At 39.3% G+C, this 27,362-nt stretch overlaps 1 protein-coding gene across 3 annotated transcripts; it reads right to left on the bottom strand.

Moving 5' to 3' along the window:
* Positions 1 to 434: 434 nt before the first annotated feature.
* On the bottom strand, positions 435 to 27,093 carry pdgfrb (platelet-derived growth factor receptor, beta polypeptide). Of its 3 annotated transcripts, XM_068325981.1 has the most exons (24): positions 26,733 to 27,091; positions 19,403 to 19,517; positions 17,943 to 18,017; positions 17,229 to 17,546; positions 16,404 to 16,661; positions 15,616 to 15,746; positions 15,049 to 15,211; positions 13,416 to 13,596; positions 12,240 to 12,355; positions 11,949 to 12,072; positions 11,646 to 11,860; positions 10,370 to 10,464; positions 10,157 to 10,289; positions 9,828 to 9,932; positions 9,491 to 9,601; positions 8,910 to 9,066; positions 8,568 to 8,734; positions 6,867 to 6,979; positions 6,527 to 6,649; positions 6,026 to 6,137; positions 5,251 to 5,350; positions 5,053 to 5,158; positions 4,137 to 4,429; positions 435 to 2,464 (listed from the first exon to the last, which is right to left on the bottom strand). In XM_068325981.1, the coding sequence occupies exons 3-24, from the start codon at positions 17,989 to 17,991 to the stop codon at positions 2,317 to 2,319; spliced, it is 3,318 nt and encodes a 1,105-aa protein (XP_068182082.1). In that variant the 5' UTR covers positions 17,992 to 18,017; positions 19,403 to 19,517; positions 26,733 to 27,091; the 3' UTR covers positions 435 to 2,316. The 3 variants fall into 3 exon arrangements, with proteins under 3 accessions (XP_068182082.1, XP_068182081.1, XP_068182084.1); XM_068325980.1 differs by lacking the exon at positions 19,403 to 19,517; XM_068325983.1 differs by lacking the exons at positions 435 to 2,464; positions 19,403 to 19,517 and having other exon boundaries at positions 4,133 to 4,429; positions 26,733 to 27,093.
* Positions 27,094 to 27,362: the final 269 nt, after the last annotated feature.

The raw sequence follows: 27,362 nt of genomic DNA, 5'->3' as shown, positions 1-27,362 counted from the left end.
TGTTTTCTGCAGACAGTTTTGCCGGATGCATATTTGGGGATGAAGACCACTTTTTGACACGAATGTCTTGCTTTGAGGGGTATAAATGTCAATTCCTTGATCTTGTTCAATTTTGAACCATTGAGGGGATGACTCAGTGTTAGTTTCCAGACAGGAAGGTTTCGCCTCTTTAAAAAGGGTTATTATAAGTCAAATTCTGAAATCAGAGTAAAGCATTCTGAAATTTGAGAGAAAAGGCAGTATGTACATATGCAATGTCAGTTTTGTTTTTAGACACTCAGTGGAGGTGTATGCCTGAAATTTAAGTTCATGTTTTTAATGTTTAGTGTTAGTATATTTACCTTTTTGTCAGCGGAAAATAATTGAAGGCAGAATAATGACATTTTAGGAACTATTTAATTAAAGTCATAAAAGATTCACACATCAGTCACTCCTATGATAGTACTTTTATTGTCACATTTACAACATAGAAGTTGGCAAATATAAAAATACATTTGTAAACGTTAAGAATCTTTGGTACCATAAGTTGTGATACAGTGAACTTGTGCATTTTAATTTGCTACATAAAAAGACAAAAGTAGTGTTTTAATTGGTGGTGTATGCGATGAACGATGAATCACTGTATAGGTGAATGTTATGCAAAGTACCAGAGCACTAAAAATGCCATCTTTACATTTATACATAAGCAATCTAGGTTGTATTTTGTTTGAACAGTAGCCCTTAATGAGTAAGCAACAAGACAAATCCTGTCTTCACTCATGCACATGTTCCATTTGTACCATGGCAGTAATGCATTAACTATGAGTATCCTTTCATCGCAGAAAATGATTTACCGTACAACAATTGTGTGAGTAATCAATATTATGATCAATCAAAAACTGAAATGTGGTCTTTATTGTATCTATGTATAAAGCTAGTAATCACTCAGTATGGGATAGCCGCTCATCAGGACTACTTCACAATTGGTAGTTATGTTCTTACTTTAGGCAGCACAGCTTTTCTAACCTTTCAGGTACGAAACTCAGCCCAATTGTATGCATTATAAATTGTTAATACAAACTGTTTTTATGGTATGTAAATTATTTCAGTATTTTGTTTTTTGCCAAACACTGGCACAAAATTACATTTTGTACAAAATTATTTTGCTGTGTATCAGGACAAGTGATAAAGTTAATCCATTAATTTGCATTTCTAAGAAAGATTTGAATGAGGAATTCTTTTGAACTTGAGGACAAGTTTTCTGATCAGTCATGAGATAAAAAGTATATTTTTACAGTAAGGCTGTTGATATCACAGCACAGGAATTTTGTGGAACTCAGATGAAGATTTAGTGTTTGCACAAAATGTTGAAATGTTGATGAGAATGTCATTATCATGTAAAGCAATATTATAAAAAATATAAAAAATGTAGATAAGAAGCATAAACGCTGATCATTTCAGAGAGGCTTCAATTAATTGTAGTTTTCATGTTTTAATCCCCATTTTCTAATATGATGTAGTGTAGATGAGCGCTGAAGCTGCAAAGCATCAGTGCCAAATGTCAGGCTAAGCACTAGTTTATACCTTTTGTATGAATTCTATCTAAATAAAGTGCAAATCTGGCACAGAACTATGATATGAATTGATATAAGACATGTAAAAAATACACTATAACATACAAACACATATAATTTTCCACAAAAAAAAACTGGTGACCTTCATATGGCATATGTAGCTATGTAGAAAGAAAGTCTTGCAGTAAAACAGTGCATGTAGGATTTTTATATCAGGTCCATTTACAAAACTATAAACAGTGACTACCATTGATGGTCGTTCTTAAGATCAGGAAAAAAAATATTCACTTCCTAATTTTCAAGAGCATGGAATGGTTGATCCACAAAGATACTGCATTTATAAAAATACTATTTTGTTTATTAGCGTTTGGTAAATCATTCCATTTTTGTAAAACTAGTAAAATTGTCAGTAAATTGGAACATATGGCTAAAAGTGGCTTAAAAAGTGTATTTTGTCATCTCAGACAGTCAATGCATCTTTACTTGATGTGAATTAATTCATAAAAGAGTGAGGTGATTGCTGTATTTATATTCTAGAAGCTTCACTGGAAACATCTTGCTTAAGTGAACTAATCACTTTGTTTCAGAGGTACTAAGCATTATGTCAGATCATAAAGAAGATCAAACTTTTGAGAGCTTACTTAGTGTAAATATAAGATTGCCTTCTAGTTGTGCTATGTTCTACTTTAGTCATGTTCCCTTTTTCAGACAGGTTTGGAAAAAAATAGAAAATAGTTTTCTTGTCAGGGTTTCCTACGTGTGGCTACAGGAAGCTGTCTTCCACCTCGGGTGTCGCTGAAAACCCCAGCAGAGCTTCTCTCTCGCTGGTCTCCTCCAGCCTGTCTTCCTCCGGAAGTGTGTCAGTCGTGTCCTGCGACATGGAGTCAGTCTCCTCCTCCGGACCCAGAGAGCTGAGGGCAGCCAAGCAAAAGGGAGGTTCAAACAGTTTCCTCAGCCATGTGAGTTATTCAAGGACAAACCACAGGCTGCATTCATTAGTGTGATGCTAAACAACCACAACTAATTTAATACTTAAAATTTACTTAAAAGCAAATGTTCTCCCCAATGTGAAAATTTTAAGCTTTGGTAATGTATGTTTTACTTCAAATGCGTTACCTATCAAGAATTTTCAGGAGACGATCACTCCATCGGTCTATTTCTTTTTTAAAAAAATTATTATTATTATTATTATTATTGTTAAATTTTGCAAGCATATGAATCCATAGTGGTGACTTGGTAATAGAAGTTTCTGTCACCATATCAACCTTAACTGCAGAAGAGAGACACAGTTAGTTCATAGACAGATGAGGCTCTTGTTGGAGTATCATTGACTTAAAGAGCCCTTCTTAAATGTTGAGAATATGGAACAGCATCTGCTTCACAGTTGTCAGAAGCATATAATCTGTGATCCAACTAAGGCTAAAAAAAAAGATGCATCAAATGTGTTAATTTAATAGCCGCTTAATCACATTATTTTCACAGTTATATATAGAGTAACTTTCCAAGGAAGACCCAAAGTGGCTCAGTTTTGGGTCACGTAAGCTTGATAAAAGTTATGATTCCTTACAATCAACCCAATATTTCTAAATTTTCACCCCAAAAAAAAATAATTAGTCTGTTACCAATATAGTTGCTGATTAATTTTCTTTCACTCATTAATTGATTTCAGCACAGGCTATTAATATGCAATTTTGAAATGACCGTAGGATCATCTTGTAATTGATTGGACCTTGTGGTGGATATTTCTAATTTTAAATGCAAACCTACTGTGTTCATGACAACCTCATTAGACTGAGTGCTTCTGTTTTCAATGTTATAAGAAATGTCTGCGGTGAAAAGAACTGATCCAAAAAAGCTCAGAGACAAGTTTTCAAAACATCAACAAGTAAAACCATATTGTAATGACCTCCTGCCTTAAATCGTGTAGGTCCCTCTTTTGCTGTTCGAGAACCCGGACCTGCACTGTGTATTCTGACACCTAACTTCTACAGCAATTTGAGCCATAAGAGCATGTCTGTTAGATCAGGCCACACTGTTCAGTCTTGGCTCCCCACGTTCATCGCTCGACCATAGCCACTCATGACCCTGCTGCTTGTTAACTAGGCGTTTGATCGACACTGACCACTGCAGACCACAAGACTCAGTCGTACAGCCAAATCCTTATGCTTGCCAATCGATCTGCTAATTTATCCCACCCACTCTCAGGTGCCATGAGAACGAATAAATCTATGTAATGCACTGGACATGTCAGTGGTGGTCATAATGTGGTTGATCAGTATATTCACAGAAACGGTTTTGATTATTCATGATAATGGACTTGGCTTTTACTTAATCAAATATTTGTTGTTCATTTAAATTCTTTTGTTTCTAAAACAACCTTTCTTTGCTGCATATTTATATAGACTGTTAAAAATGTCTCTAAGTCGGCCTTCACAATGCAGCCATTGTTTCAACATAACATCTGGATGAGTGGGTGTCTGTTGAAAAAAAATCGCTCTTCTTGTTCAGTAAATACAACTTTATTTTTTCTTGCAACCCCAGCATTTGGTTCACATCTAGATCATCTGTTTTACTAGCTGTTACCTGGCAGGGCTTTCTGAAGGCACGTCAGTGAAGGCGTCTTCTGGTTTGGGGTCTGGGATTGGAATGATGTATTCGTTGAATGAAGTCACCACTTCCTCTGAGTCTGCCTCTCCTCTAAATTCTCCTGGGGCAGGCCTCTGGGTGTAGGGGTCCATAGGTAAAGACGGCGTGATGGGAGATGGGGAGCCAAATGATGGATTGGTGATTGGAAAGGGTGAGGAGAGTCGAGGCTTAGTTCGGGCGACTGCAGGGTGGTCACTCTTCAGGAAGTTGTCATTGACTTGATTGTATCGCTGTTATGGACAAAGTTCTTTTAATTATTCAAGAAATGATAAATATAATTATCCACTCATGAAACTCAGGTTAGAGAATGAAGATGAGAAGTACAGTTTCACATCCTGACTGACTTTCAGTAAACAGTGAGAGTAAGTTGGGAATTTATATTAAAAATCATCTAGTGTCCAATTAATTCTGTTGCTTTGCATCATTCTAACACTCAGAAATGTCTTTGCTGAGTTCTATGACTCAATCACCCCACACAGTCAGCACAGCCATCAGGATAAATATCTGTGGAACATTATCAAGGACTTGTACGTCTGGATGTTTACTGTGTTCAGGAAATTATTATTCTCTATATTTTGTCAGTGCATTTCAATAAATAGACATTTAAGGTTTGGTGTCTATTTTAAACGAAAAAGCAATTAAATTGAGTCAAATTACTTGAAGTAATTGCATTACTAGTTATTGCATCACTGTTTTCACAGGTAACTTTGAGTCTGTCACCTTGTACATTTCAAATAACTCTACATTGTTTTTAGAGGACCTCAAGCAAGCATGATTTAACAGCTTAAAATCAGGAACATGTGATTTTTATGTTTCATGTATTAAATTCAGCACTGATTTAAAAATGAAATACCTTTTTATAGCTGTCTGTCAGCATGTTCCCCACACTGTGGACTAGAAAGGAGAACTCCGGTCTTCTCTCAAACTTTTCATCCCAGCACTTCTTCATGATGTCATAACTGCAACATGAATGATTTATATATTTTTGTTCTTGGTTATGGTAGAGTACTTGGCGCAGTTACATAAAAGAGAGGACTGCAGAGAGACTCACACTTCATCGGTGGCATGGGCAGGTTTAGCCATTCGATAGCCTCGCTTTAAAGCACTATAGAACAATTCGTTCATTGGCAGGTCAGGATAAGGAGTTCCTCCTGCAGAAAGTATTTCAAATAATTTGAAACCTGACAATGCAAGGTGAGAAAAATGAAGTGGAATTTATGCACACCATAAAATATGTCTCAGTAGGGAATGATATTGTCTTGATATGGAAGACATTTGAGATGAGAGTAAAGTCATTTTATTTACCTTAGAAAATAACGCGGGCACTGAATGTGAAAGTCATGGGCAGGATGCTACAGTGGGTCTCTGGTTATAACATACAGAGGCTGTATTGTGAATTTGCCGTTCAACATTTCTGTCTCTAAACTGTCTCCTTTGTTTTTATGGTCATTTCAAAAATTATGAGTAGTTTTTTTCTTTTAGAAAAAAGATTCACAATATTCTGACCAAGGAAAAAACGATTTTAAAGCTTAGCTGTGCCTAATGAGGTTATGGGCTCATGTGAGGCTTAAAAAAAGAACTGGTATGTACTTTCAATCGGACATGGAACTTGAGATTTGTTTTACTTTTCCATACAATGTTTTCTGCATTTAAGGTTCACATTTGACAAATGTTAATTAAAAGTTAATAGATGTAACTGGTACAATATGAGCTCTATAAGTGATTAAAGAGAATGAATCGCCGTTCTTGAAAACAAGTTCTAGGTTGAAACTAGTGGCATTTTTTCATTTACGTCTGTGTATGTGTGTGTGTGTCTGTGGACTGACCAAGTGTAAAAATCTCCCAGAGAAGTATGCCATATGACCATACGTCACTCAAGGTAGTGTACAAATTATGGAAAATACTTTCAGGTGCCATCCACTTCAAGGGCAGGAAAGTCTGGGTGAGAGAACACACACACACACACACACACACACACACACACACACACACACACACACACACACACACACACACACACACACACCATTTGACAAAACAATAGTTTTATAGTAGAATGTTTTAGTACGCAGTTGATGAGGTTAAAAATATAGATCGCAGTTATTTGTTTTCTATTATAGATCCAGTTAGGATCTTGTTTGCTGTTACATTATTTAAGTTATATCAATGACATCACACAGAATCTGTTTTTGGCCTAACTTCCTGTCTGTAACTGTATATAAACTTAATTGGAACAAGATTTCATTCCAAATTTGAAGATCATTTATTGCGAGTGTTACAGGATTTTTTTTTCTCCACTTGACTTGAGCACTAATTTGTCTTCTTACGCTGCCTTTAGAGATGTAGTTGGAGTCGTGCATGATGTCTCTTGCCAGACCAAAGTCACAGATCTTCACCAGTTTCCCCTCGCAGATCAAAACATTCCTGGCTGCAAGGTCACGATGAACACACTATAGTGGAGTAACATTAATAGGAGTCAAAATATTGTTGGTTTCACACTTCAATTTGTAAGCAAACTTCAAAAAAAAATATACATTTATGCTGTTAACTGACTGCTCTCATTATCATCATAAGCGCTTCCTAAAATCTAGAACTATTCCTTCAGTAATAAAAAAATCACACAATCCAGATCTAAACTCTAATTGGATGCTAATCATGATATCCTACGTTCTTGGAAGCGAGAAACTCCATTCCCTTCGCCACTTGGTAGCTGAAGCCCAAAAGATCATCATGAGTGAGGATTGGAGAGTCGCTGATGGCCAGATCCAGTCTGCCCCCACCTGAAAGGGAAACTACAAAAATAAGACGAGGAGCATCTCTGTTGTCCTGTCACGTCTGTTATAAAGTAAAATATATATGAAGTAAATTTGAGGATTATTTTCTGCTGTTTCTCACTCAGATCATAGATTACCTAACCCATATGACATTGAAATAAAATTTCTATATCATTGAGAAAATGTATCTTGTTCAAAGTTTGATTAAATGTCATTTTTGAGAGTGGTCTGTTACCAGGTGGGGCGGCTTGATTTCACATCATCCTGGTTGTGTTGGTTGCATTAACTAATGGAAGCTCCTTTGAAACAGGTGTATTTCTTTAAAGTCTGTGATTTCATTTCTGATTCATTATTTATCTTGACTACATTATACCTGAAAATGAATTCATTTGCTTTTGAAGGTAAAATTATTAATATAATGTAATTTAGACCAAAGTATGACGGTTTGACTATTCCCGCAAAACAGGATTTTCTGTTTTCACTTTCCTCAACAATATTTTGTGGTCACTCACAAGTGACTTGTAAAAAACATTATTATGGTATCTGAATTATCATACATTTGAAAACTGTTAACATGTGATTGTTATCAAGAACAGTCGTAATGTTAGTGCTTGAAGGACACTTTTGCAAGGCACTATATGGAGTGAATGTTACATTGTTTGGGCCGGGGCCCCGAAGGTCCAATCCAAAAGCCGCCCCTTCTGTCCTGTGACTTCATGGGTTGAAACGAAGCTCGTGCCCTTCATGCGCGGTAAGATTTATCTGTACATTTTCTCTGCTCTGTGATCAGAAAATGCCACTGCTCATACATACATATTGCCCCCCGCCCCCAAGCCTTTTTGACATTTTGCCACATTTCAGGCTTCAAACTTAAAGATAACAAACTGAAAATATTTTTCAAGAGTCAACAACATGTGAGACACAATCGTGAAGCGGAACCAAATTTATTCAACATTTTATATTGTGTTTAAAAATAAAATGTGAGACCAAATGACACACAGGTACATTCTGTTTGTCATTGTTGTCATGTAGGTCAATATTGGATCATTCAGAAGTCATCAGGGAACTTCTGGAGTCAGTTAGCTGAGCTGAGAGAACAGGGGGTAAATACTTTTGTACATCCTACTTTTCAGTTTTTTATTTCTAAACACAATATAAAATGTTGATTAAATTTGATTCCACTTCACGATTGTGTCTCACATGTTGTTGATTCTTGAGAAATATTTTCAGTTTGTTATCTTTAAGTTTGAAGCTTGAAATGTGGCAAAATGTCAAAAAAATTCTTGGGGGGTCCAATACTTTCGCAAGGCACTGTAGCATTAATTCCAGTGCAATAAATAAAAATAACTTCTCACACATTAACACTGGGAAATTCCTCCGCTTGGAGCAGCAAATGCATCGTAACTGGTTGGTCTCATGTCATACCACCCTTCTACTTTACGTTATTATTCTTTGTTTCCAGTACTCAGTGTATTTAATCAGAGTTATTTTAAATTAACATTTTTAAATAAACACACACACACACACACACACACACACACACACACACACACACACACACAAACACAAACACAAACACACACCCAATTCAGACCTTGTTCCTGATAGATGTCCTGCTGGTAGGGTGACTCGTAAGGAGAAGGCTGAATATCTGCATACTTGATGGCATCTATTTGCTCCTGCATGGTCACGTAGACCGAGGGTTCATCTTTGCTCATGTCCATGTATCCTCCATCACTTTCACTTCCAAACGATACATAGCTGGAAGGGTACATGAAGTGTGAAAATGACCTAATTCTGCATTTATCCATGGTTCTTCTTGATTTCAGATTTTACACCTATGGGTATTTCCTTCTGTGTGATAACAGAATGAGGATCAGATACAAAACGGTCCTTTGTGCAGCTGTGAAAAGAAACCTTTGTCTTCTTATCTCACCCTTTCCTCTGGCTGAGGGGGGTACTTCCTCCAGAAATAAGACAACCATCATCTTCATTCTTCTCAATGTAGTCCCGAAGGAGAGTGTGCTTGTTCCTGTGCAGATAGTCCACCAGGTCACCATAGCGACAGTATTCGGTCACCAGATACAGAGGACCTGATTGATGGAAAGAAAAAATAATAATAATATGAGATCTGCCAACAATAATCACAAAGCAAACAGCAATTAGACATGATAAATGTACTTTAACTGAACAAGAATATACTTTAAAAAAACTATATGAGAAATATATATATTTTAAGGGCATTAAATGTATGAGATGTATGGAAAATGTATTGTATTATTTTTTATATTATTTTGTCGAAAAAGGGACATTATTGTAATTTATGGTACATTTTATGAGCTCAGTCAAAGAAAGGAGACATGGAAGATAGCCAAGACGACAAATGTCTCTGCACTCACATGTCAACTGTCCAAACTGAACAACCAAGACAGTTTCCTTTCAGGTGCTATTAATGCATAAAAAACTATATGAAAAACTAATTGTATGATGTTATCTCAGTTTTGTACAGTTGCTGACCATGTTTGGTGCAAGCTCCTAGCAAGTTCACAATGTTGAGGTGTGGTCCGAGGTGACTCATGATCTTCAGTTCTGACATGAGAGCCTGGGTCTCACTCCTCCTGGCTGTGGCTGGATGGAGAAAGGGAAATAAGTATGAGATCTGAACATACTGAGTTCACACTATATCCTTGCCAAAATGCTGAATGACCTGCTGCCTGAAACTCAGCCAATGCCTGTAACTAAACAAAGGCTCAGTGGGCTGTGTTCACAGCAATATGGCTCTGGTGTCAGTGCTTGACAGACATTAGCAGGGGATTGAAGCTTTCTGCTATGTTACTTTCATTATTTGTCTTACATTTCAGCATTTTCACAGCCACTTTTGTGCTGGACTGGGAATGAGAGAGACCGTACGCTGTTGCCTCGACAACCCTGCCGAAAGCTCCAGAACCAAGAGTGCGACCTGAAACACAGAAAAGCTCAGGGGCGTCAGTGAAGCACCTGAGAGACCTGAAAAAGACACTGCAACATTATATTTGATAGAGGCTTCTCTACTTTTTTAAGTAACTTGACATTAGAATCATACTTAACCAAGTTATAACTTGGGTAGATGGTTCAGAAGTCTTAACAATATTTGAAAGCCTCTTCAGTCTTGCCAAGGTAAGTCCGTTTGTACAATAGACTCACCTAGCGTCAGGTTGTCTCGTGGCATCTCCCAGGCCAGGTCATAGGGTAGGTGGATGGGATCCACGTAGATGTACTCGTGACCATCCTGGCTCACAGACTCTATCACCTTCCATCTGATCTCATAGCGAGGTTTCTGAGAAATATAGAAAACATAACTTAGAAAAAGCTAGCATTTTAATTCAATATCCCCTGCATTTATGATTTGTTTCTTACCTTCCTCCATATAGCAATAAGGATAATGATAGACATGATGATGATGGCTACTAAAGCCAGAACAGCAGCCAACACTGCCACCTGGGAGAACAGAGCTGCAACAAGAAATGGAGCATGAGCTGGAATGAGCTTTAAGCCATTCATTCAAAGATTTAATGAAGTTGTCTCAAATTCTTATTGGTGTTAAATATCACAGTTTGCAAAGAAAGTCACAGAGCAATCAAATCAATTTTATTGCTACTCTCTGACATGACCAAAACTCTAACAATCACCAAACCCCATACCTCAACATTTGAGAGAAAATTTCACAGGAAATAATTACTTTTTTGTGGGATTTTTTAAATAAATAATAAAGAGTAAAACTTTAATGATAGTAAAAATTATTTAATATTATTTTACTAGTGGGAACCCGTGGAAATTCCACGATAAAACAATAATATCAGACTTCGTTTGTTTTCTTTTATTTTCACTGTCACAAGAAAACAAACCCCTGTGTCCAACGAAGCCGTAACGGCTCCGTGTGTGTGGGACGGACAGACTCGAAGACGAAGGCTGCTTCGGCATTACAGTTCAGCCATCCGGGTAGACGCCGACTTTGTGAGTACGGTTGTGAATAAAGCATCGGGGTTCCCCAAACGACAATGTGAGGTCCGTCACAATCAAAGAATATAAAGCGCTATGTTTAACGAAGCCAAAACGGCTCTGTAAGTGAGAGACATGGACAAATATGAAGACCTGGAGCTACAGTAACTCGGCTAGTGGCCCGAACTTCCTGGTAGACGCCAGAAGAGTGAGGTTTTCAAGTGAGTTTATTCAAATATATAGATGGGGAGATGTTTGGTTATTTAGAGCTGGCTTCAAGTTGTTCAAGTAAATTTGTGAAAACAAAAAAATGAAAAAATACTAATGTATGACACTTTAGTAACAGATTTTGTTGTGTGTGTGTGTGTGTGTGTGTGTGTGTGTGTGTGTGTGTGTGTGTGTGTGTGTGTGTGTGTGTGTGTGTGTGTGTGTGTGTGTGTGTGTGTGTGTGTGTGTGTGTGTGTGTGTGTGTGTGTGTGTGTGTGTGTGTGTGTGTGTGTACAGTTTTGCTATGAAGGTATCCAGAGGGTAGTACATTTGAGGTGGGGGCAAGGTTTCAGTCTTGTTTTTTACCACCATCAGGTCTTTTTCTTTGGTTTGAATGTGTCTGAACTGAAACCATAAATTTCTACAATCTCTATGTGTTTTCCAAATACAAAAATCCATAAAAGTGGGGCATCCACATGAAACCTACTGCTGGAGACGAGTTTGACATCTCTCCTGTCGACTACGACCCCGTCTTGGTTGCTGGTCTCACAGCGAACTGTGACATGCTGGGGTTTGTGGAAGGTCAGCTGACTCCGCACACGGCTGGTTTTACGAGTCTCGCTGAAGCTGACGTTGGTCTGGATGGTCAACACCTCTGGTTCTGGGATCAGCCGCTGCCACTTAGATGTCTGGTTGCTGCACCTGCAGAAGGACAAGAGGTGAAATTTAAAGTAGGACACAGTTGTGTTTGGTCAGCTCCCTAGTGGCCACTGGGAAGCGTGTGGTTTACTTGAGCATGCTGTCACAGCTGAACCACTGTATGGACGGGGTTGGGACCCCCTCAGCTACACAGGTCACCAAGTGTCTCTTCCCAGGGAGATGATGGTCTGTCAGGTCTTTAATCTGAGGTGTAACTGTAAGCAGAGGACACAGTCACTTATCATTAGTGATTATTTTTATGCAATAATATGATGAAGAAATGAATTTCAGGAGGAAGTCTGCCATTAAAGAATTTAGATTTGATGAAAACACCATCAAATGTTTTGTATATTGTGGTGTTTTTTTTAAATCACCCACTCACCTAGGACTTCCAGATCAAAGGTCACCACCTTTGTGTCATCTCCATTTGTGACAAGGACAGTGTAGAGACCTTTCTGCTCCGTCTTCACCCTCACCAAGGTAAGAATACTAACATACCTGAGGTTGAGGAAATTCAGAATAAATAAGAATACACTAAAAAAAAGGGGGATTATTCACAACTACCAACCTCCAAAATAAATAGGAGACTGATGGTCGTGAAAGATGACTTTCAGGAAGGATTTCATTAGCACCAGTTTTATATTTAAGACTGTCTATCTCCCTGTCTGTCTATCTTATTTCCTGCTACTTACAGTGGAGAAACTGAACCTTTCCTTTGCAGGTTTGCTTTCTTAGAAACAAATCTCCCCTCTTAACACAATAAATGTTTTGATGAGATTATCTGCTTGCAACTGCATTTTGTGATATTTGATCAGAAGCTACCACACCTATAATTACAGGACCTATTGCCGCAGAGAGAGATAGAGACAGCAAGAGAACATGAGAAGTTTTAAAAGAAAATGGCTTGGGTAAGGTAATATAAGGGTAAGTGTTGAACCATTTCTTACTGATGTATTATTATTATCATTATTGATTCAATTGTGTAACCTACCATATTTTCTCATTTGTTTGTTTTCATTACCATGAGAGATATGATCTGTGGCATTGATAGCGTGCTGACTGATTGTCATGGTGCATTTGGGTGGGAGTATAATGTGATTAGTTTGTCTTGTTCTGAAGGAAACAGTCACATCTGTTGCTGTTACTTCTTCAATCTTCTGGTGAAGCACTCAGTGGTGGAACTTGTGGTGAATTTTAAATAACATGTGCATGATCTCTCAAATCTTTTTATTTTGCATTGTTTGTAAAAGTGTGAGAACATGATTGAGTAATTAAGACATTGTTTGGGGTTTGATTGAAAAACATTTATGAGTTGTGACAGGTATCCTGTGTTTATGGTTTCTGTGTGCTGAATGATCCTGCCCTTTGGAGGGTATTGTGTTTCTTTCTGTGAAGACCTTATCTGGTGATGACTGACAAGAGCTGTTTGCCTCTGGAGGCTGACACCCTAAGAGATCGACTGGTCTTTGGGCAAATGTAGCAGCTCATATGAGGAAACTGCTTTAATTATGTTTTTAAGGTTAAAGAATGACTAAAGAGTACTTGTCGGATGTCCCACCTGATTTCCTGCTCTTGTCTGGTTGTGATTGTTTTGTCTCCTTTGATTGCAGCTCCATCTTTGCTCCAGCGAACCTCAGGGGGAGGGTAGGCTTCGATCTCAACTCTCAGCTCCACATTCTCTTGCAACTTGGCTGAAATGTTACGTTTCCGAGCAGGTTTCGCATTCACAAATCCTTGCTCTAAAATAGATAATAATATCATCATTACAGTAATCAAAATAAGTCACATGTCATAAATTTGACTGTGCATAAAAAATAATATTGCTTATACTGCAATAAAGAACTTAAATTAACCATGCGTTCATGCTCCATTTCTGGTTTTTGTCTTGATGCAAATCTCAATCCTACAATAACTTTTGTTGTCCATTGAGTGCAGTGTAAACATTTGGCGATCGCAGCAATAACACATTACATCACATTTTAAGTATAAAACTTGTTAGCTAGTGATTACATAATTAGACATAAACAAGACACTTGAAACTTAAGTATTCCTTTTGTAGTTGTAATTCTGGTTATGTAGTGAATAAAAGTTTACTTTAACTCTTTTGTTTATCCGGAGAAAATCCTATCAGTCTTTGGCTGCTAAATGCTTCATTAGATAGCTGTAAAATCAGCCTGTCTGCTACTTGGTGCCGCGTAGGTAGTCAGCAGTGGGTTTCTAGAATTTTTTCTGATCAAAACAAATGTGACTTGAAGTGAGTTGATGCAAACTGTAAGAGTAAATCAAAAGAGAAAAGGTGCAGGGAGGAAAAGGGTTACAACTATAAGATAAAAGGAGTTAAAACCACAAAATGCTTTAAGATTTACAGTACAGTAGCAATAATTCCCAAAGGTTTTATTGCTATGATCATTCCTTTTTTTTTTCAAGTAGGCATGAGAATCCATCTTTTACCGTTTAATCCTATTGATTACATTGTTAAACAACAGAATACTTTATATAGATTATCCACGCTACGTCACTGGATGGCTGGCTGGAGATGATCCTCTATACTACACCGCTGCAGCTAGCCTTCTGTGACCAGACAATATCTATCTTTTCCACTGAAATGTCTGGACAGTATTATTGAACTTTCCTGTTCTTAATAGAGCATGATGGCTTAAATAATTCAAGGATTTCATAAACACATCACACCGTTCTGCAGTCAAAATAAGCATTTTGAGAACCATTTAGTGACTGTAAAGAGGAGCAAAGAAAAAAAGTTCAAAGTGAAGAATCACTTATTGGCTCTGTGCCTAAGTTTGCCAGATCCCTTTTTTTTTTTTGCTTATATGCATGATTTCCTGTTTAATGTTAAAACCAAAAGTCTAAATATAGATGTGCTACACCCCCTGGCCAAGACTGCTTTTGAAAGTATCATAAAGTGTTTCCACATTATGGTTTATTTCACACTTTGAAGAGAAATAAATGGAGGCCTTCTTCATTTCTTTCAAAAGACATGATTCTCTGACCATAAGTTTACATAAAAAGAGTCTCTCAGTTAAGGAAACATAATAATCTCTCTGCCGCCAGTTTGTTTTAGTTGGTGTGTGTGTGTGTGTGTGTGTGTGTGTGTGTGTGTGTGTGTGTGTGTGTGTGTGTGTGTGTGTGTGTGTGCGTGCGTGCGTGCGTGCGTGCGTGCGTGTTCTTCTTACCAAGAACAGTGATGTTGATGCCGGCGGAGGCGGTCTGGCCTTGGACACTCTCGAGGACATGGCAGATGTAGTTTCCACTGTGGACCACCGAGGCTTCAGGGAAGATCAGACAAGAGCGCATGTTCATAGGAGACAGGACGTCTGTAAGAGGCTCGACCTCAACCTGAAAAATAGAGGGAAATGACACCCTAATGTGCTGAACATGGTCATTATTTGGATGATGTGGAATAATGTTTCTTGAATTCTGTATTCCCCTAGATACTTCACACCAGTGAGTGTTTCCAAATGTTCTGCTTCCTGTTACGTGATTTAACAAAAAAATTCTGTGTCTCAAGAAAAACCTGAAAATTCTCTCTTGAGGTCTTTGTAATAATTCAAAATTAAATCAAAGACGGACCACTCACTGCAATATTAACATCACATGTTATTAGAAGGCTTTTACATCGGAATAAAAATCAAGGTGCGTCTCTACATCTTGATGTGATTTGGGTTTTTTTCATGAGGCCTGAGAGTGATCACAAAGGAAAAGCTGAACAAGAGAGCTTGTTCTTCTCCACGCCTACTCACCTCTCTGTTGGGGAACACCCAGGAAAAAAACACTAGCTCCACTCCATGCACTGTGCAGTTCACTGTCAGCGGTTCGCCATGCTTCAGGACAGTCTTTGACGCATTAATGTAGGCGTCAATGGCCTCTGGGACTGGGGTGGGAAGGGAGAGTATAGGGGAAAGAAGGAGGAGGTGGTGATTTATGAAAACAATATGTAGAAGAACCTCATAGCCAATCAATCACTGAACAAACAAAAAAAATAATATTTTTTTCAGTGAAGCATTGAGCTGCTATAAAGAGCCCCTGCAGTTTCATCACAGCAATCAGAAACTTTACAGCTGCACAAAAGCAAACAAATGTTCTCTAAACAGCTTGTGCAGAACATTGTAATGCATTCTTTGGCCATTAATTCTACTTTGAGACCAAAAGTCCAGCACTTCCCTCAGTGTCTCCTCATTAAATAGTCCATGTGTGCACCAGTTGTACTGTGACCAAAGAATGTACGATAATGCAGAAGTGAATGATATTTTGGATTGGCAGAGCAACCCTTTGGTTCTGAAGCTTGTAGATTAGGCTGCATAAATTGCTGAAAGAAGTGTCATGGAGGTTTAATGAGTATTTTTATGGCTCTTTTAAAAGATAGGCTCATTAACTTTAATAGTTTGGGTGTAGGCAGAGATTGAATTAAAGGGACCAACTGTGTGCATCTGTGGGTTCCTGGGCGTTTTAGCACATATGGGGGTGAGACGATAATGATCGCATTTTCATTTTGGGAGGGACTGTTTCAGGAACCAAACTGGTTACCTACCAACAATGCTGAAGACATTGAAGTCCTGAGACTCTTTCACCTTCCCGTTCAACATTCCACGACACACATAGGTCCTGTCCTCCAGCAGTGCCTTGTAGCCTTCACTAGGAATATAAAGTCCTGGGATGAGCACATCAGTGTCCTTCTCATGCAGGGTAACACTGATGTTTGGATTTGTGACCATGCATGGGACAATGCTTTCCTCGTAGGTTTTTGTCACCATGCCATGGGAGCGCTCTATGAACCACACATCAGGGTCTGTGAACAGAAACATACTTCAAACAATTGTAGAGTTCCAAACCACATACTAACAAACTTTAATAGTGTCTTGTATGTGGAGCTGTGCAGGAAGTTAATGTTTCATGTTAACAGATTTTTGTTTTGACAGTGCACCCTCGCGTATTCGTGCATCAACGTTTGCGAATTCACCTCATCGCAGAGTTTTGGTAGGCAGTCACGTGATACCGTACGTGCATTCTATTGGCTGAAGTGCGCTCAGTTCCGTGAGTCTCAGACTTCCGTGAGGCACATAAGTGCTTTAAACAGTCGATAAGAGTGGGGGAAAATGTAATATATATAGAAGAAGGTTTGACATCAGTCTTAATATTTATTATATAAATAATAAGATAAATAGTTCATCACTCTCGCAGAAGTCGTTAATCGCGTGTCGTTCCTGGAAAGCATTAACCGCAAAGAACAAGAACGTACTGTACAGTATTTCCATTAAAAATTTATTATTAAGCATAAGATGCTCAATTAATCACATGTAAACACAAACAAAAAAACCCCCAAAACAAACCAAACTGAAACCAAACCAGTCCTCACCTGGAACAAAAACAGCCACTTCCTTAGTTTCTCCAGTGAATCGATCAATGCACTGATACACTCCCGTGTCCTTCCAGCTCACATGCCACAAGGTCAAAACATTGGTTTTGCTACTGTTTTGGACAATTTGCAGACCCTGACGACCATTTTCAACTTGCTCAACCTGGAAATTTGGCACATCATCCCTCTTGATCTCCCACGTCATCTCCTCTGAGCCGGAACAGACAACAGAGAGAGAGGAACCCTCGGCCAGGATGAGCTCTTTGTGGTCAGGACTGATCTCCAGACAGTTCAGCTCAGCACAGAAATACAGGAGAGCTGCAGTTGGCACAACAAGATAAAGGTCAGGTTGGAGGTCAGAGAGATGACGGTAAGAAGTCAAAGGTTAAATCAACAGTACACGCCAGATCCTGCTCTATTTCTAAATGGTGACAGATAAGAAATGCCTGGAGTGGATGTGTGGGAGGTAATGATGCCATATCTGTGACAGACGGACTAAAATGATGTGTTGGGGATATTTACATCGAAGATACTTGTCCTTGCAGTAAGCAGTGTTTTTGACGTTTATACCATCTTTTACATGTAGTTTCATTTCGCTATTGTTTAAAACAAAGAGAATCAGCCATTAAAGTGTTTGTTTTTGGCATGTTGCGCATTAATGGCACTAACACAAATGGCATATTTTAAATTAAATAACTGACACCGTGGACTCACCTGTGACTGTGACTATCAAATAAGATGTGGATGCTGTCACCCTCCACATGGTGGAGGCCCTCAGCACACTTTATTCTGCAAAACAAAACAATAAAGAAACAGCTTTAACAATGGTCATTAAACTACAGGTATCCTTATTCAGTATTAATTGAACACAAACCACTCTGTTCACAACATCTACAATAAAATTTATCCTAAATAAATAAAACAGCTGGAGTATTTAGTTTGTGTTCACCCCTGTTGTCCCCAGTTAGAATTTCTCATATCATGATGGATTCTTTCCTGCCTTCAAGAGCTCCAGAGGCTCAGATGAATTTGGACTTTAGTAAATGACTACTTGCCAGAACAATCTGCCTTTATACTATTTAAACAGCACAAAACAGTTGCATAATAAATGAACTAAACAAAAGGATTTCTGCGTTGTCAAACTGATTCCTTTCATGAGTTCTGGCTGGCATACAGAGACTGAGGTGCAGATGCAGCTCACTGTGGAGGTATTTGATGCCTCACTGCTCCGGGACAGAGTAACAATGTGTAACTCCTTATGTTTCTGCCTCACCGGCATTCTGTCCACAAACAAACGGGTCACTGTGTGCAGCTTTGCAGCCCAGCACCAATGCTATGTTCAAGCTATTCTAGAGCCTCGCTAAGCCATTAATTGGTTTCGGTGTAAACAAAAGTGAAAGTCAGTCAATGGCTGTACACTGCTGACACAGGAGCGTACTTGGGATTTTGAAAGTGTGCTGTAAATTTGTAATGCTGTTGGGATATCATGTTATATACCATTGTGGTGTCAACATCTAAGCATTTAGTGAAGAACCAGTGAGGTCAGAGGTGCCTAATACTTTCTATAGCATCCTCCTATTTCTCAACTTTAACCACTGTTGACCAATTTCACTGCAAAGAAGGCATTAGCAAAGATTACTGAGGGGAGGAATGGTTTGTTATTATGTTTGGGATGGGGTTAAGGTCTGCAGTGAACAGACGTCTGGAAACAGTTAAGGATGGATCACAGGCCTGTACACATGAGGGTGGGAATGAGAGAGGGCGGAAGAGCAAGGCATGGGAAGAACGAGGGTGGAGGAGGAAGAGGAGGAAGCAGCCAGTGGAAAAATTGTGAAACGCATCTTGCGAAAGCTCACCTAATTTATTATTGGATGTTTGATAGTGGAATCCAACTTTGTAATCCCTATTTTAAGAAACCTTAAGAAACTATTATGTCATAAAACACTTGTTCCAGATGAATCTACAGGAGGAGATTCTCTTTTTATCTGACATTAATCACACATTTCTTGTATCAATGAGAACATCTGGTAACACCGCCTCAAAAGCTGAATCCATAAAAGTGTGTCCAAGCTTATTAACTTATTCATGGCAATTTGGTGAGTTACGTTTTATGATCATAAATAAAGATATTATTGTTTTTTGGCAGCAGTGGCAAAGTAAAAGTTTTCTCAAACCAGATACACGTTGTCTCTCTAAATTAACAGCCTTTGGCACTTCCGCTCCCAAAATGAAAAGCTCTTGAGTCGCTCCAAAAACATGACTGGTCCATTTCCTCCCAGCCTTCTGGTTCTAATAAAAAAGGGGTGAGCAAAGAGCAGAGAGAGAGAGCGAGAGAGTTTTTTATTTTATGTGTCACAGTTCATACATTCATGTAGATATTTGTACTGGCACATTAATACATGCTGCATTCATCAAAACACGCATGACAGGCGCTATATTACACTCCACTCAGACACAAACACACACGCACGGACACATGCAGGAGTTTCTGCGTACAGTTCATGTTCCCACAGTATTTGTCTGCAACTTTCCCAGGACCGCTGATACACTTGGGACCCTGCTGTCTATGACGACACAAGCTGTGGGGTCACTTTATCCCAGGGGGGCCCAAGCAACTTCCCACCAGGGACGGTCTACTGAGGAAGTCATACATCAGTGCTTACAAGCACCAGTAACACCAGTGTCAGTGAGGATGACTTTGAGCGACAAGTCAGATGTGGTGATGCCAAAGGCATGCGTCACTTGGCACCATGAGGACAAACCCTTCCTGTGACTTGCTGTTGATACTATTTTCTGCAAAAACAAGCCAAGTAGCTATAGCGCCGCTGCAGCAAAGAAATTGAAACTCAATCTGAGACAACGACAACATCTCAAACCAAACAAGAACCCCTGATCAAATCTTATTTTGGTTATCTTTGAAAGAGGTGGAAAAATAAAGTTTGCCTTAGGCAGTTTGGGTCTGAATAGTTTTGTGTGAATAGAGGCTTATGAGGGGTTAAATGACACCGAAGATAGGATATTGCTCACTGGAAGGGTTAAAGCAAGCCAGAAGATCACATCAAAATGAGTGACAGAGATTCAAGCAGAGAGAACACTATAATTTGATTTAACAAAGATTTAAGAAAATGAAACAATAAGATTGATTGTACTCCTGGTGTAAGTAAATAGCAAAAAACAAGCCCAAAAACAGAAAAAAAACCTCATTCATAGCATTCACAAGTAATGTGCTTCTCAGTCTAGATGAGATCTCGTAGAGACCTTAATGTAATGGATCTTAAAAATATTTTTTCTAACACAAAAATATTTTTCTAACACAGATGTTTGTAGTTGTATTTTTACTCTTTGAAATTGGATAGTCCATTCCTCTGCTGATCATGGAGGTCTGAAGAAAAGAACAGTGTTTATGTAAGTGGTGGCACAGAAAACAGCCAAACGGATAAACTGTTATCCCGCCACAAGAGTTTCCCACAGATGCTGGGAATTTGGTGGCTCACTGACCCCTGCTGGTTTTTTATAAACACCCCTGCTACACTGTCAGTGTCACCAGCTAATGAGGAGAATGCTAAAATCCACCTCAGTGAGACACACGCATCCCGCGCAGAGCCCAAATCCAACAGCAGCCTTTAGAATCCTACTGGGATTATCTATGCACTATAGCTGTGTGTTTTATTTGAACATCTGGCAGTGATATAGCAGCACTCAGTGAGGTGGGGACCGAACCATATTTGTAGCCTGTGTTTGCTGAAGTATATCTCAAAAGGGGTAAAGGTTGTTCTGATGGAGGGGTGGAGAGGATGTGACTGATAAAGAGAGAGAGAGAGAGATGTCCAAAAAACCTCCCCAAGTGCAGCTGGAGAACTCTAATTTCCTGTAAGTGGAAATTTTCTGGCCTTATGTGGGTGTGAGGCAGCGATGCATCAGTGATAGAGCAGACTAAAACAACCTGAACGAAGTAGTAAAAAAAGAAAAAATAACACCACAATGGCAAATGACAAACTGTACAAAACAAAAGTTCTATTGCACTTTTCATAACAAGCTGTACCGAAAAGACTTTAATCACAATAGAGATGAGGCAAAACAAGAACAAAGAGTGAGGAAAGAGAGAGAGAGAGAAAAAAAAACAATCAACAGACCAATTACACCAATGACAAAGTATGACTAAACATCAACACCGCAAGAACGCTGCACACAGCACCACACATTGGAAAACACAGCAAAAGCAGCATACAGAACACAATTTATGGGAAACACTACATCAAAGAGTCAAGTGGGACGACAGGGAGCGAACAACCCATCTTCCATCACAGACAGACATGTTTTTCTTGCTGAAGTGAACAGGAAACTGATCTTCAAAATAAACATCTCCGATTTCAAGATAACTTCTTTCCAATACAAACAACTATGGCTCAGATTAGTCTATGAACAAACCTCTTTTAGATATATATACTACATCATGAGAGTAGAATAGCTACAGCGTAAAATAAATGTACGTCTTACTTGTCTTTATTAGATTTTTGGAGATCAGGTTTTCTCGACGTATCTCCGAATGGACAGACTTTGGCAAACATTGTGGGAAAAATATGACCCAGTGACTCTTTGATCAAACAAATCAACATTTTTATCACTCTGCTCGAACCGATCAACCCCCACCCCCCACCCCCCTTGAGGAAAACCTTCTGGTCCCAGAGCAGCAGACCCAATACTCACACCCCAGTTGGCCTCAGCGTCCCCCAGAGTGAATATAATGTAAATCACAAAGTGCCCCCTGCATGCGTGTAAAATGTTGGAATAGCACACGTGTCATCAACATGCTCTCAGAGTAAGAGAGTTCCCGTAAACCGGAAATGCTTAACTGCACAGTGGAAAAAAATCTGTTTGTTTTCATCTGTTCTGTTAAAGTACTCTTCGTGCCATGTGTGACATGTGACAAAAAGCAGCATTAATGAAGGTTTTTGATACCAACTGAGGACATAAAGAAACTGCAAAAAAAAAAAACCTGCAAATGAAGACAATGTGTCTTCTACCAGTAAACTTGGTTTTGGCTCAAATCTGACAATACATGTCAAGAGGATATGTTCTCACGAGCCCATGTCACTAGAAGAGTTAGATCATATCAAAACCTGTAGAAAATATCATCTGAAATTTATTGTGTATCATTTCATGCATTAAATTGAGGAGTCTCCACATCAGTTCACACAAATCTGCATTCGCCTCTGCAGTAACGTTTAAATTGTGTACTTGGAATTATCTGCCAATTTTCTATACGTGAGCTCACAGAAGTACTCTGTAGATCAGTCACACACAGTTATCTGAGCGCTTGACAACAGAAGATTGTAAATTACAGCATCTATAATGAAGATTTTTCCTTTCCTGCAAGGAAATGAAAATGAATCAAATGAAAAATATACATCACAGTTATCAGAAATGCCCACATATTTCTGTACTTGTACACAAATTGTTTACAAATAGACAGATTGAACAGAAACAGACTGACACATAAATGAAGTTCATACTCATGGGCTTTGATCAGGCTCAGTTAAAGCACTTAATCCCCCAACCAGAGGATGTAATGACACAGCTAGACAGCCAAAAAACCAGCTTGTGTCCTGAAACTCTAGAACTCTGAAGCTGCGTTAAAGTCAACTCAAAACTGCAGATTCATGTGGATTGAAAGGCCCTCCCCTGTTTTTATTTGGCTCAGCATTCGGATGCAGTGACAGTGAGCGGTCTCGCCTGTGCAGCCACAGTGACTGTACATGTGTGGAGGCAACACATTTGGGAACTTGTGGGTCTCAGCTTGCTTCTTTTCAAACAGAGTTGTAAATGCTGTTTGTAGGGGTGTTGGGGGGCCTGTAAAGGGCTTCCAGTGAAAAACTGACAGTTGTAGAATGGCAGTCTCAGATGTGGCAAGTGTTTGATATCAGTTTAATGATCTATTTTGTAGTAATTTTAGACTCTAAATGATGGAAAATTGATTAACACATTACAAAACAAGCCAGCTGTTATCTGTTTGTGTAAATCTTTCTCCTTCAAAGAGTCAATTACTGGATAGCATGTACGGTGTAGTTTTGGATTCCCGCTTGATTCCAGCTTCTTCAAACTATTTGTGCTCATAGGGAATACTGGGGTGTCAGATATATTAGCAAGCATATGCAGAGTCAAATCCATCTACAATTCCCCAAAGAGGACACCCCCACCCCACACCACCTGCATAGTGTTAGTCCCCTTTATCCTGCTTGCTGGCCTTCCAACAAACACTTAAGGCTAAGAGCCCCCAGTCTGATATGTGAGATATAGAGGACACACACACACACACACACACACACACACACACACACACACACAAACACACACACACACACACACGTTATAGTAAGAAATAGAAACAGCTGTACACAATTAGGCCTGACCGGCTTTAAATTCCTCTTATTTCCCTAAACACATAATGTTGGAAGGAGGGGAAAGGGAGGGAAAAGAAAGACAGGGGATCATTAATCTGAGCAGTAATTCATTCTATTTATGCATCTTCAGCATGTTTTTCTAAACATCAGGGTCATATATTTGGGTAATATTTGTAATTTTCAGTGAAATAATCTCAGAACTGTGTGTTCTTTCTGATCCATCATTATTACCAAACTCTGGTAGAGATCGCCACTTAAACTACACATAACTATCATTCAAATTAGCCAAACTTTTCCACTGTGTTGCACATTCTTATCTTATAAAAGAAAATGATTTCCTTCAGAGCTGTTTTCTTCCATACTCTCTCACTGCACTGCATCTCTAGAGCTGGCATGTTTTTGTTGGACTGGACATCTCAAACTCTGGGGAGAGTTACTGTTGCTTCAGAAAAAATGGATGGAGAACAAAAATTTCTACTGATAATAGGAATTTCTACTGATCCAGTAAAATAGACCTGTACAGGGGAGGAGGAAGTAGATGTACGCTTCACTTTTGTGAAGGCAGTAATAATGAATCATAATAATTCAAAACTGGTTTTAAAAACTTGTTTTTAAAGGTTTGAGATTTTGGGAAAGCACTTTCTCACTGAGCGTTACATGAAAAAATGTTTACAATTCTCATATCAGACTGCTAAACATGACAAGGTAGATAGCTTAGCTGAGGGAAATTTCTAAATCTGGACAGAGGAGTTCTGAAAGGAAGTTAATTCTTCATTAAAATAGATTTTGAAAAGGCAACACAAAGTCAACTGGACTCATTTTTCCCCATTAAGTTTGAACAGCTTCTTTTTTCCACCTTTGAAAAATGAACCTTTCTTTGCCTTTTAGAACTGATTTGAGGTTGGAGATGAGATACAGCTGCCTGCCTGTCAGCTCAGTGAGTGGGTGGGAAAGCGGGAAGGGGGGGGGAGAGACCAGATGGACCTGCAACCATACAGGATGCTGTATTGCAGCACCACTTAGGTCCATTCATTAAAACTATATGACTCAAATAAGAGTACATTGAAGAAGTAACAAATAGACGGCCACAAAGCTGGCAGACTCACAAAGCAACAGCTCAGCTCAAAAGTATGAGTGACTAACTATGAATCAGCCAATAAGTGACCACTGAAGAAAGAAACTGTCACACAAAAAAACATTATCAATTCACCAATAGGTTAGCAATAATCATGTGAAAATGCTTGGTAGTGACAGACAGCTGTGCTTTCAGGTCAGACAGAAGTCACAAGACGGAAAAGTAGGATCAATGTGTTCCTAAACTTTCTGTTGTGTTCAAACTGTTACATTTCACCATATGTGGGCCAAATTTGACTCATGGCATGTTTTCTGTATGGTCATAATGTGAAGCATATTCCTCAGAGTAACTGGCATGTGGACAGCTTTGAGAGCCAGGAAGCAGCTGATGACGAAGGATTAGATCTGGGCCAGGGGAATGGAGCCGACTGGGCCGTGCTGTATCAGGCCTGGGCAGAAGAGTTGTGCTTTAGTACATACCAGCAGCCTGACGCACAGGGAGAAAAATCCCCACCACTCATGGGACAAGAGTACCTCACTATGTTTTACAAATTCATGCCGTGTAGATATACTCTGACAAGACTGGACTGACTGCTTTTAAGCTGATGCTGTTCGACAAGACACATCCAGCTGACAGTAAAAGTATTACATGAATGTAATGCTGTCTAATACCACAGATACTAAAAGTATGACATGCATCCAGTTGTATGAGACAATTCCTGGACTGAAATATCTGCAGTGTCAGAGAAGTATTCAAGACAAAAGTCCACGGTGTGGAGGAGGGCTGGCTACAAATGCCAACATTGTTTACACCGTGTGCAATTTTAGACATCCCATATCAAAAAGGTCATCTGTACATAGAAGATGGATGTGCAGTTAACAAATCCTATGACTAAACATCAGCACACAAAAGTGGAAACACTTTCAGGTGCAAAACATATGGTGGGATTAGAGGGAAAGGACATGCATGCCACATGCTTCCAAGGGATAAAATAGTTCACAATGTTATAATGGAACTCATTCATGAAATAAAAGCTTTTCTCGTGAGGAATGGTGAGGAGATGTTTGGACTGATTTTTTTGGGACTGCTGAGTCAAGACTGAATCTCATTGATTTTTTTCTTTTAAAGGTATGTGAGTCATCAAGCTGTGACTTCACATTCATACTTCTTATTCCTAAAGGGAGATCCATGCTCAATGAGACAGGCTGCTGGAGACTCTGACGGACTCCAGGTTTGATATCGCTGCACTGACACAACTTTTCACTAAGCTTCTGCATATAGTTGCGCAGAGAATATTGATTTGGATTGGGCCATTCACAGGGGAGGAAAGAGATTGATGGTTCAGCGGTGAGAATTGTGGGTTCACTCAGGATGACTAAAGAGGGTTGTATAAACAAGTCTTTTAGCAGTGAAGCACAAAGTAGAGCGCACACAAATAGTCTTTGCAATACAGCCCAGTGTGTGTGTGTGTGTGTGTGTGTGTGTGTGTGTGTGTGTGTGTGTGTGTGTGTGTGTTTGTATGTGTGTGTGTTTGTATGTGTGTGTGTGTGTGAGAGAGAGAGAGAGAGAGATAGTGGGAGCAACCCTGGGATGCCTTGTCAAGCGTATTCTCTCGAGAAGAGGCAACAAGATAAACATTGTTAAAGTTGCGCTATGTAAGGACTGAGAAGGTGTCTATGTACAAACATGCAAGACATCACCATGTTGATGTTTGAACAGGTTCCTCACATTCTACCACATTGTAATTCCTGTTGTGTACACAATCAAGTGTGTAAGTAACAAAAGCAAACAAAGGGACCTTGTCATAAACTGGCAATACACACAAGACAGTCAACAAGCATTACAAAAGGAGACTTTTTATCACTCTGGGATCTAGATGTTTTGTGAGTCCTGTCTAGTGTTGTGAGGATAAGGTGCATCTTTGATCTGATAGCAACTCCATTTTCATCACATTGTACAGTTTATCTAACTGCTGCAGTGACTACAAGTGAAATCCCTGATAGTTGGAGACAAGTAGGACTGCCTTACCTTCAGAGTGGTCCTAGAAGCATTGACAAGTCTTCCCTCTTTCTGAGGAGGTTTAAGGCCAACAGTCAATCTCCTCCTCCTGAAACCAGGCGAGATTTAGTTACTGCTTCAGATGTATAGATCCCTCAGATGTTCAGTGTCTGAGGTTAATCTCTGCTGTCCCAGGAGTCCAGTGGAGGAGGTACCGCTCTGAGGTCGGCTGTTTGTTTAGTCAAATCACAGTGCCACGGGGGTCTCTTCTCTCACACTCTGAAAGAGCCTGCCCACCGCTCCCAAAAGAAGTGTTCCCACTAGAGGCATGCACACACACACATGCACCCTGCCTCCCTGACAGATTCACACAGAGGAGAGTGGTCCAGCCCTACTGAGTCAGGAGTAAGAGTGAGCTGGAGAGAGAGAGGACGGAGGGAGGGACGGCATTGTAAGTGGAAGTTTAGCTGAGGGACGTTTTTAAAAGAAAGCAATGAACAGAGAAACAGAACAGACAGAAGAAAACTTCACATGCAGATAGTTTTTTGTGGGGGTGTTTATGAAGCAGCTGAGACTCTCCCAAGCTGTAGCTATTTGCTTATGAATGGAGGTGAACTGAGACAGTCTCTATTGGCAACAGCAATCTGGACCACATCTAAC

The sequence above is a fragment of the Antennarius striatus genome, chromosome 10, assembly GCF_040054535.1.
Source record: "Antennarius striatus isolate MH-2024 chromosome 10, ASM4005453v1, whole genome shotgun sequence".
Classification (NCBI taxonomy): Eukaryota; Metazoa; Chordata; class Actinopteri; order Lophiiformes; family Antennariidae; genus Antennarius; species Antennarius striatus.
This window is presented reverse-complemented; position numbering and strand designations above follow the sequence as displayed.

Excerpts from the sequence above, each read along its gene's own strand:
- pdgfrb (XM_068325981.1), bottom strand. The coding sequence starts at position 17,991 with ATGTGGAGGGTGACAGCATCCACATCTTATTTGATAGTCACAGTCACA. Across the intron at positions 13,597-15,048 it reads CATCAACATCACTGTTCTTG|AGCAAGGATTTGTGAATGCG; the intron begins GTAAGAAGAACA and ends TATCTATTTTAG. Across the intron at positions 8,735-8,909 it reads CCCCTCAGCCAGAGGAAAGG|CTATGTATCGTTTGGAAGTG; the intron begins GTGAGATAAGAA and ends GTACCCTTCCAG.